Source organism: Hylobates moloch, unplaced genomic scaffold (genome assembly GCF_009828535.3).
Source record: "Hylobates moloch isolate HMO894 unplaced genomic scaffold, HMol_V3 SCAFFOLD_1074, whole genome shotgun sequence".
In the NCBI taxonomy this organism is placed as follows: Eukaryota; Metazoa; Chordata; class Mammalia; order Primates; family Hylobatidae; genus Hylobates; species Hylobates moloch.
Window position 1 is genome coordinate 1 of NW_026653349.1, and position 10,919 is coordinate 10,919.

At 55.5% G+C, this 10,919-nt stretch overlaps 2 protein-coding genes across 2 annotated transcripts; both read right to left on the bottom strand.

The window, feature by feature from the left end:
• Nucleotides 1-58: 58 nt before the first annotated feature.
• Nucleotides 59-1,465, bottom strand: LOC116464593 (tetratricopeptide repeat protein 9B-like; the record flags this gene model as incomplete). The annotated part of the gene is made up of 2 exons (XM_032147855.2): nucleotides 826-1,465; nucleotides 59-241 (listed from the first exon to the last, which is right to left on the bottom strand). Coding segments are annotated over exons 1-2 (610 nt in total), but the record flags the coding sequence as incomplete, so codon positions are not given.
• Nucleotides 1,466-5,213: 3,748 nt separating this feature from the next.
• On the bottom strand, nucleotides 5,214-10,519 carry LOC116464594 (cyclin-P-like). The gene is made up of 7 exons (XM_032147856.2): nucleotides 9,614-10,519; nucleotides 9,352-9,531; nucleotides 7,687-7,776; nucleotides 7,453-7,608; nucleotides 6,351-6,509; nucleotides 6,114-6,265; nucleotides 5,214-5,516 (listed from the first exon to the last, which is right to left on the bottom strand). Exons 1-7 carry the CDS (start codon nucleotides 9,617-9,619, stop codon nucleotides 5,267-5,269), a joined length of 993 nt encoding a protein of 330 aa, XP_032003747.1. The 5' UTR covers nucleotides 9,620-10,519; the 3' UTR covers nucleotides 5,214-5,266.
• Between the last annotated feature and the right edge of the window lie 400 nt (nucleotides 10,520-10,919).

The following is a 10,919-nucleotide window of genomic DNA, read 5'->3' on the forward strand; positions in this document are numbered from 1 at the left end:
CCCGTTCCCTGCCCTGGGCCTAGCCCTCACCTCTGCCCCGCCCCGCCCCGCCACTCACCTGTGGGCTCCCGGCTGCGGGCCTCCTGCAGGTAGCGCAGCGCGCGTGCGTAGTCGCCCAGGTGGTAGAAGGCAATGCCGGCACGGTAGGTGGCCTTGAAGTTGCCCTGCTGCTTCTCCAGCACCTTGAGACAGTACTCGCGCACGCGCTCGTAGTTTACCAGCTCCGACTGCAGCAGGCAAGCTGCGAGGGCGCCGCGGCCGGCAATCTCAGAGCCTGCTGGCACCCCCAGAACCCACCTGACTGCGAGGAGCCGGGGCTTCAGGCTGCAGGGAACCCGGCCTAAGGGATTGCTCCGGCAACCAGGGGCGCCAATCCGCTCGCCTATCCAAACAGGCGCAACTGCGCCGCCTCTAGGGGGCGCCAAAACACGGAAGACGCCACTGGGCGATCCACCCAGAGCTGTCGGTGGGCAAGAGCCCTAAGGGCCTGCGCGGGGGCGAGGGCCGGGACCTCGAGAGCCTGGCTCAGGGCAGACTTCCTCACCTTAGGTCCACGTGCGGCCAGGGGGTGGAAAGAATGACTCAGGGGGAGCGGGGCCCTGAAGACCCGACCCAAAGACCATTTCCTGCATCCCAGCTCCCTCCAGCCACAGATCCCTGTCATCCCCTACCCCTAATCCCTTTCCTTGATCAAGCTCTGAAGGCTCCCCCAGAAGCCCACAGCCCTGGGCCCTTCAGCCCCAGGGCCCCTGCCCCCCAAGTCGCCAAGCTTTCCCGATTGCCCCCTCCCCTCGTGCCCCATCCCCCCACCCCCCGACGGCGTACCCGTGAGGGAGTCATAACACTCCACCTCCGTGCTCTCCACCAGGCGCCGCTGCTCCTCGCTGAGGCGCGCCGGCCCAGGGCTGCTGGTGGACCCGGGGGCGGGGGCGGGCAGGCCGCTAGGGCGGGCCCCCTGCGCCGCCTTCAGCTGCAGCAGCGCTCGGTGATACTTGCCGATGGCCTCCCGGAACTTCTTCTCTCGATAGCAGCGCTGGCCCTCTGCCTTGAACGCCACGGCGGCCCGCAGGCTGCTGTCGAGCCCCGCGCCCAGGCTCCCCGACGGCTCTGGGGTAGGACCGGAACGAGCCGAGCCATGGCGCGAGCCCGAGCCTGGGCCCGGGCCCGGTGGGGAGAGGGCGGGAGGCGGGCGCGGCGGAGGCTCCGGGGCAGCGCTGAGCATCAGCACCGGGGACAGCGCGCCGCGCTGCATTGTGGGAAACTCCTGCCGCCGCCGCTGCAGCTACCGCATCGCCCCCCGCGGGGCTGGTCCCCACCCTTTCTCCGCCCCCTCACCTCCGGCAGCCGACTCTGGCTGCCCCCTATGGGTCTAGGGAAACCCCTCGAGACTTCCCCCCATGCTCACTCTCAAATTAACCAAGCCCTAGTTCTCCAGCCCGCCCCCCGAATTGTTCCCATTCCCCTTACTCTCTCCAACCTCCTGCCTGCTCTCCTCCCCGGTGCCCAAAGCTCCCGAAGATTTCTAGAAGGAAAGGACGAGCCTGGGGGAAAGAGCAGGAAGACAACAGCCTCATGGAAAGCTGGCTTTCAGCCCACTGGCCATTTGGCATATCGAATGAGAACACAGGATTTGGACCCAAGCTTCCCAAATTCAAATCTCTGCTTATTTTCTCAGACTTAGACAGCTCGCTTAAACTACCTGGAACTCTGTATCCTCATCAGTAACATGGGACAATAATATCACCTTTAGGGCCAGTCGAGGTGGCTCACGCCTATAATCCCAGCACTTTGGGAGGCCGAGGCGGGCGGATCGCTTGAGGTCAGAAGTTTGAGACCAGCCTGGCCAATATGGCAAAACCCCGTCTCTACTAATATACAATATATACAAAATTTTTGTATGTATACACAAAAATTAGCCTGGTGTGGTGGCGTGCACCTGTAGTCCCAGCTACTCGGGAGACTGAGGCAGGAGAATCGCTTGAACCTGGGAGGCAGAGGTTGCAGTGAGCCGAGATTGTGCCACTGCACTCCAGTCTGGATGACAGAGGGAGATGCCCTCTCAAAAAAGGAAAGGAAAGGAAAGGAAAGGAAAGGAAAGGAAAGGAAAGGAAAGGAAAGGAAAGGAAAGGAATTAAAAATAATACCACCTTTGGGATTCATCTGTTAATTTATGAAACAAATATTCACTGACATCCTTTCTGTGCCCAGCTCTGTGCTGGATGATGCTGGGACACAGCAGACACTGCGTGAGCTTCAGACCCTACCCTCACTGGGCCCCAGTTCAGTGGGAAGACAGACCAGTGACCAGACAGTGACAGCCCTGAGCAGGCTAGCCTGAGAAGCACAGGCAGAGGAGTCGGGGCCGAGGTGGAAGAGGCACAGGCAGAGGGGTTGGGGCCGAGGTGGAAGACGCACAGGCAGAGGGGTCGGGGCCGAGGTGGAAGAGGCACAGGCAGAGGAGTTGGGGCCGAGGTGGAAGAGGCACAGGCAGAGGGGTCGGGGCTGGGATGTGGGAGGTACCTGCCCTGGGCTGAGGCGGTGATAAAGTCTTCCTGGAGGAGGGAATAACTCTATAAACAAGAGAGATCTCCTTGCCCTCATCCAGCTAGGCTGTCTATGGGAGAAAACCAGTGAGAAGGCAAACAAGTCCCCAGGAAAGGAAGCATGCAGGAGGCTTTCAAGAAAAAAATCGAGGATGAATGAGTCAATTGCCCTTCAGTCCTCCTTTGCCGCCTCCTTAGCTGTGGGACCTGGGCCAAGTTCCTCGATCCTCCTCCTTCGACTTCCTCTGTGCGACATGAGGATAAAAGGCAAGTTAACCTCAGAGCGGTTGCAGAGACTGAATTATCTTATGCAGTTAAGGCACTTAGCACAGGGCTTCATACATTAATGGGCAATTAACAACTGTGTTTCTTATCGTCCATTAGACTCTGAGTCATGTGATCATGAGTGCCTGGCTCTGAGTCAGCATCCATATATAGTTGTTGAATGAATGAATGTGTGAGTGAATAGCATTATGCATTACTACTCCTTCCCCCTCCTCTGAGACTCTAGCTTGGGTCTCAGCCCCAAGCATCTCCACTCTCCCCAACTCCACCCCCACAGCACATCCTCCAGCTGGAGGTCCCATGGCAGGTCACATGTGACAGACAGAAACCAGAACTCAGCACCTTCCATCTCAACCGGAGCATCTGCCTCTATCTCTTACTGTACCTTGCTGTAAAACGCTTTTGCTGAGTGAGTTTCTCCCTTATCCCTGGGGTCCAGCCTTGAACACCTCAGGAGTGCAAACATTTTCCTCTCTGCATCTCCAAACCCAGGCTCAGTTAGGAGTGTAAAACTTGTGAGTTTGAGTTCTTGAGCAGTGCACACACCTTTCCCTACCTCCGGTGTGTCTGTTTTGTAATGAAAAACACAGATATCTGGCTGGGCGCAGTGGCTCACACCTGTAATCCCAGGACTTTGGGAGGCCGGGGCAGATGGATCACCTGAATTCAGGAGTTCGAGACCAGCCTGGGCAACATGGCAAAACCTTGTCTCTACCAAAAATACAAAAAATTTGCCAGGGGTGGTGGCGTGCACCAGTGGTCCCAACTACTTGGAAGGCTGAGGTGGTAGGATTGCTTGTACCCAAGAGGTGGAAGTTGCAGTGAGCTGAGATCACACCACTGCACTCCAACCTGAATGATGACAGAGTGAGACCCTGTCTCAAAAAAAAAAAAAAAAAAAAAAAGAATGGGAGATCTGTTGATTCATAACCATGTTTTCTGACCAAGTAAATGTCTAGGTACTCGGGCACAGTAGCACAGGACAACTGCACCTAAAATCACAGTCCTGCTGGGATGCAATGCTAACACTTTTACAACACCTCCTAGGTGTCAGATATTGTCATAAAGCTTTCCCTTTTATTTATTTATCTTTATGTATTTATTTTGAGATGGAGTCTTGCATTGTTGCCAGGGCTGGAGTGCAATGACGTAACCTCGGCTCATGGCAACCTCCACCTCCCGGGTTCAAGCGATTCTCTTGCATCAGCCTCCTGAGTAGCTCGGATTACAGAAGCCCGCCACCACACCCGGCTAATTTGTTGCATTTTTAGTAGAGACGGGGTTTCACTATGTTGACCAGGCGGGTCTCAAACTCCTGATCTCGTGATCCGCCCGCCTCGGTCTCCCAAAGTGCTGGGATTATAGACTTGAGCCACCACACCTGGCTGCTTCACGTATCTTTTAACTCACATCCTCATCACGGTGTCAGGAGGTTGGTACCGTAATTATCCCCATTGACACCTGGGCACTTCCCAGGTTAAGTATATCAGACCCCATTGATCAAACTCTTACTATCCAGGACTTACTACTACAAACTGATGACCTTCGCAGAGCATCTTCCCGGCCTGGGAGAACCTATCTTCATAGCCCAGTATATATGATATGTTGGGCTTGTACAACCATTAAGAAATATTGAATTAGGCCGAGTACGGTGGCTCAAGCCTGTAATCCCAGCACTTTGGGAGGCCGAGGCGGGAGGATCACCTGAGGTTAGGAGTTCGAGACCAGCCTGGCCAACATGGTGAAACTCGTCTCTACTGAAAATACAAAAATTAGCCGGGCATGGTGGCAGGAGCCTGTAATCCCAGCTATTTGAGAAGCTGAGGCAAGAGAATCATTTGAACCCGGGAGGCGGAGTTTGCAGAGAGCCGAGACCGCGCCATTGCACTCCAGCAGCCTGGGCAACAAGAATGAAACTCCGTCTCAAAAAAAACAAAAACAAAAAACAAAACAACAACAACAAAAAAACGGAAAGACTGAATTAGTTGACATCTAAACGCAGATATGGAATTGCAGAATTTCAGGTTTACTTGAATAAGATCTGAAAATCCGGCAACATCGAGGTAGCATTTCTTCTGACCGGGACGGGCATTCTCAATTCCCCACAGTCTCCACCTGTCGTGATTTTTTGCCAGTCCTTAAGGGATCCCAGTTTTATCCGGCTGAATGACTCTTGGGGAAGCCTGCCATTGCCCCCTGGTGGAGGAGTTCAGAATTTGCATGTTATCTCCCAGCAACCATTAAAGGAAGTGGTGAGCACATCCAATCAGAGGGATGCGAGGCCTAGAAAGCGACCAATCAAAAGCGAGAATGGACTGGAATTCGACCAATGAGGGCAGAGAGCGCTCAGAATAAAATAAATTCTTTTATTGAGATGAGAGACGGACATACACTGGGAGGGTTTTGATTTTTATTGTTGATTATTTTGTGACAGAGTCTCAGTGCTCAGGGAGGCTCAGACTGGAGGCGGCGGAGCAGGCAGGCGGCGGCAAGGCTGGTGCCCTGGCGCTGGGGCCGTGCGTACTTGAGGAAGACTGCAGCGCCACCGGGCGCGGGACCTCGGAGCGCAGCGCGGGCCATGCACGGCTCAAGAGTGCCCAGTTCCTCGGGGCTGCAGCAGGGAGATGGAGAAACTGAGGCAGGGCAAGGGGTTGGAGATGACCCATCCTTGGAACTGGAGACTCGAGGCTGAGAAGAAGGGCCGTTGTGGGTCCCCACGGACCGGTCAGGGGCTCTCTTGAGATCGGGCACGCGTCCCGTCTTCAACTGGAGTGACTAGGCGAGCACGGGGAGAGGTGGACACCCGATTCTTCCTACAGGGCACAGCTAGTGCGGAATCAGAACATGCGAGGAAGCAAGGAAGGGAGCTGAGGATGGGCAGCCATCCTATCCTAGGGGTACAGGCTGGGGGAAACCATGATTCGCCTTGCCACCTGGTAGCATAGTTAGCGGCCCTAGCAGCTAAAGGAACGCCCTATCCACCACCAGATACAGAGATGGAGGACTCGAGGCCTGGGAGATCCTTCATTCTCAGCCCTGGAACGCAATAGGAGCATCTTCTGGGCCTGGGAAACTATCTTCCACCCTGGGGCAAGGTTAGGAGCCTCCGGATCTGGACTAATGGGGTCCTCCCACACCATTCTCTCCCACACCCAGAAAAATCAAGTCTAGGTGCCACCTCCTCCCCAATAATTGTCTCTCATTCTCTGAGACCGTAAAAATGACCAGGAAGGGAAGTCCCTGAAGCTGCGGTGACCCCATACAGGCCCTCTGCCAAGACTACACCTGTAAAGTTCCGGCTGGAGCCTGAAGCCCGCCCCGTCGAGCAAGCGATGCGCCAGGCTCAGAGCCGCAGCCGCGCGACGACCCGGCTCCCATCCCGCCGCCTCGGCCTCCAGCAAAGACAGCTCCAGGAAGTAGGTGGCAAGTAGCATCACCTGCAAGTGAGGCGGGGCGACTGTCAGGCCACGCCCCCACCTCAAGCCGGCCACGCCCCCACCCCGCCTATTCACAAGGGCTCACCCGGGGGCTGCTCCCTGCCAGTGCGGCCAGCAGCCCGAGGCACAGCAGCGGGCCCGGGTGGTGCAGCCGGAAATCCAGGCGGCTCAGGATGCGGCGCTCGGCGCGCAGCAGCTCCGCCCGCGAGAAGGAGTCCGCGCTCAGGAGGCAGAGGAAGGCGGGCTGCAGATGGGGGATGCGGGGGGAGGTGAAGGAGTCTTGGATCCAGGCTCTTTACTCCCTGCCCTGGAAAGGCCCCAATTTCCGGACCTCAGTTTCCTGGTGTGTAAAATGAGGCCATTGACTTGTGTCTGGAAGTCGTAGAGAGCACGGGCTTGAGGGTCCTGGGTTCAAGACCTAGGTTCGAGTTCAAACCCCATCATCTGCTCACTGTGTGACATAGGACATTCACTTAAGCTCTCTGCCTCAGCTACCCCCTGCCCCCCGTAAAACAGATAACTACTCCCTGCTTCACCAGGCTGTTCTGATAAGGCACTGAATTCATGCATGTTGACGGTAACCATTCAAGATGGACTAGTTTATATTATTTTTATTTACTTTTCTAAATTAGAGACGAGGTCAGCTTGGCTCCCCAAAGTGATTTTTGTTGTTGTTTTGTTGTTGTTGTTGTTTGTTTTTTTTGGAGTGCAGTGGCGCGATCTCACCTCACTGCAACCTCCGCCTCCTGGGTTCAAACAATTATCCTACTTCAGCCTCCTGGGTAGCTGGGCCTACAGGCGTGCACCACCACGCCGGGCTAATTTTTATATTTTTAGTAGAGAAGGGTTTCACCAGGTTGGTCAGGCTGGTCTCAAACTCCTGATTTCAAGTGATCTGCCCGTCTCAGCCTCCCAAGGTGCTGAGATTACAGGCGTGAGCCACCACCCCTGGCCTTAAGACAGACTATTCTGGACTGAGTCCAAGTTCCAACTGCTTGATTTGGGGCAAATGTCTTCCTCTCTCTGAGCCTCGGTCTCCTCTTCTGTTTAAGGGTCACATTGACAGCCCCTCCCTCATCCATGTTGGGAATCCCAGACTCAGCACGGTGCTTGGCACACAGTAGGCACTGAATCAGTGACTCCCCAAAGGACTCCATCCACCCTCCCAAACCCCACCCCGGAAGTACCTCAGGAAGCACGCACTCTTCCATTTTGCACGCCACAAACAGGCAGGCCACGCCCAGCAGCTGCAGGCGATGTAGGCGCACACGGCCAGCGCTCAGGTAGGAATCAAGCAGGTGCACCGCCAGATAAAGTGTGTCACCAGCCAGACCCAGGTACTCCTGAGGAGGGGCACGGGTGACCACGGGGTCCCGGGCGGCGACTCAAACTCAGCCCCCCACACCCTTCCAGATACCTACGTGCACCTGGACCAGCCAGTCTACCACCAGGGCGCGCATCTCCGGGGTCACAGCGCGGGGCAGGGCTCTCCGGGGCTGCACGCGGCACACCTGGGGTTGGGGCAGGGACGTCTCACTCTCCACACCTGTGCCTCTGCCTTTCTCCTGGGCTCCAGCCCTGGGTGCAGCAGCCTCCTCCAGTCAGTTGGATATCTTAGGTGTGCCACACCCAAACTGGCCTCCAAACGAGCTCCTCTTAGGTGTCCTCACCTAGAACTCTGGGCTTCGTTCCAGAAGCCTCAATACCCACCTCTCCAATCTGTAGCCCCCAGAGCCACGTGGTCTCCTGGGCGTCTCCCCCTAGGTTCCCAGACTTCACTTTTTTTTTTTTTTTTTTTTTTGAGACAGAGTCACTCTGTTGCCCAGGCTGGAGTGCAATGGCTCAATCTCGGCTCACTGCAACATCCCCTCCTGGGTTCAAGCGATTCTCCCGCCTCAGCCTCCCAAGTAGCTGGGATTACAGGCACGTGGCACCATGCCTGGCTAATTTTTGTATTTTTGTAGAGACAGGGTTTCACCATGTTGACCAGACTGGTCTTGAACTCCTGACCTCAGGTGATCCACCCACCTCGGCCTCCCAAAGTGCTGGGATTACAGGTATGAGCCACTGCGTCTGGCCTCAGACTTCAACTCTTGACCACCAAGCCTCAACCCTTCTGCCTCAGAGCACCCAGAAGCATCTTCCCAAAGAAAGATCTGACCAAGGAACTCCCCAGCTTAAAACCCTTCCATGGCTCCCAGTACCCTTGGAGAAAACTCTGATTTCTTTCAGGCTCTGCTCAAACATCACCTCTTCCCTCTCTCCCCCCACAACCCACGCATCAGCCACAGCTGCATTCTTTTTGGCTCCTAGACTATACCAAGCCCATTCCTACCCCAGGCCCTTTGCACTTCCTGTTTCCTCTACAGAGAGGGTCCTTCCCCAGCTCCTTGCTCCGCCTTTCCGTCATTCAACTAACATCTCCATGGCTTTGTCTATACTCCTCCCACCCGATCACTATCTCTTTGTCTCAGCATTTTCACTGTGAAGATGTCTCCCTGTGTGCTTTGTCTATTTGGCCGCTAGGCTGCCAGTCCCACGAGGGCAGGGACTTCTGCTCACAACACAGGTGTCTCTCAGGTCCTAACAGAGATCCTGGCCCAGGAGAGTCACTGGCGAGACGTTCAACAAACTCCTCCCTTCAGTCTTCCTTCCGCAGCGCCCCTCTCATAGGGATGTCTGAAGGCTGGCGAGGCCAATGTTTTGGTTTGCGTGGCCTGTCCCTAGTTATCCTATGTGTTTGCTCATCTCCCCAGAACGAGGCCAGCATTGCAGCATCTCCAGCGCCTAAAACATTTGCTACTAAACCATTAAATATTTGTTAAACAAATAAATGTGGAGGACAAGTACAAGCGACCATAAACACCCCAGGAGGGGCTGCAAAGAGCCCGGGGACGGTGGGAAAGGGCATTCCCAGCGGTAGAAACGGCGCTGTGTGAAAACAAAACAAAAGCCTGGACGTTGCAGGGAAGGAACGCCGGCTGCCAGTGATGGGGAGGAGAGGCTGGAGCGGTGGGAGTTCAGAGTGGTGTTCAGGGCGGTGGGCCGGCGTCGGCCTCACCAGGGCAGGCAGCGGGTCGGCTCACCATGACTTCGGCGAAGATGTCCCCGGCGTACTCGCGTTCTCCCTGCAGCCCCAGCGCGCTCAGCGCCTCCTCCAGCCCTGGTGGCCTCGCCAGGCGTCTTGGGGAGACACTGGGGCCCGCGGGGAAGCCGTCGGGGACTGGGGCGCTCGAAGGCTCTGCATCGAGGAAGGCAGTGGGACTCTGCAAAGGAGAGGGCTTGAGGGGCTCAGCGCCTAAAGATAGGCCCGAGCCGGGAGCCGGACCCCTGGTCCCTGCCTCTCACCAGCATCCTCCAGGAGGGCGTTGCGGGCGAGGCCAAGCACCGACCCTTGCAGCTAGGGGAAGAGACCGCGCGGCGGGCGCTTTAAAGGCCCCTGGGCGCGTGCGCACTGAGCCCGCCTTGCCTGGGCAGGTGCACAAAGGTGAGTGCCCCGCAGGCTGGCTCTGTCCTCTCGAAGCCCTCTAAGGTCGGACAGCTGGAGACAGATCCTCATCTTGCTGCCCGGAAGCAGCCCCTCTGGGCCTCACTTTCCTGACCATAAAGTCGGGAGGATTTCAAAATGTAGAATCAGAGTTTGCACCGTCAGAGGATGGATGTAGAAACATAGATCGGAGCTTAGAATGACCCTTGTGGTGTCGGTGTCGCAATGGAATTGGAGATAAAATTGTGTGAACACATGGTTGTTTATATAGAAGTTAAGTGTTGTGTGGCTGGGTGTGGCGGCTCACGCCTGTAATCCCAGCACTTTGGGAGGCCGAGGCTGCCGGATCACGAGGTCAGGAGATCGAGACCATCCTGGCTAACACGGTGAAACCCCGTCTCCACTAAAAATACAAAAAATTAGCCGGGCGTAGTGGCGGGAGCCTGTAGTCCCAGCTACTCAGGAGGCTAAGGCAGGAGAATGGCGTGAACCCCGGAGGCGGAGCTTGCAGTGAGCCGAGATTGGGCCACTGTACTCCAGCCTGGGCGACAGAGCGAGACTCCGTCTCAAAAAAAAAAATTTAAAAAATAGTGTTGTGTATGCAAACATGTATTTCCTAGCCTAGTCCACTGGGCGAGCTTACGAGCAGTGACACCCCAATAGTGAGAAGCACCCCTAACATCTAAACCCTGGCCGCCGCATCCCATTCTCCACTAAAACGAACCAGGGCTACTTGGAGAAATGGCTGATCCCAGGGTCATACAAGAGAAGGTACAAGATCTGGAATATTTTTGTGGGCAGAAAGTGTCCCAATGGCAGGGCAAGTCACGTAGATGCAGAAGTCACTAGCTAAATCTAGAATATGTGAGCATCAAGATGATAGTCATAACTGAATAAAATTAAAATACAAGTTTATTCTGATATAACTCAGGCAGTGGGAAAGAAAAGCTCTTCTAATCTTTAGAATGTGAACTAATAAATGTGTTTTGTTTTCAGACAGGGTCTCGCTCTGTCACCCAGGCTGGAGTGCAGTGGTGTGAACATGGCTCACTGCAGCCTCAACCTCCTAGGCTCAAGTGATCCTCCCATCTCAGCCTCCCAAGTAGCTGGGACTACAGCTGTGCACCACCGTGCTTGGCTAATTTTTTTTTTTTTTTTTTTTTTTGA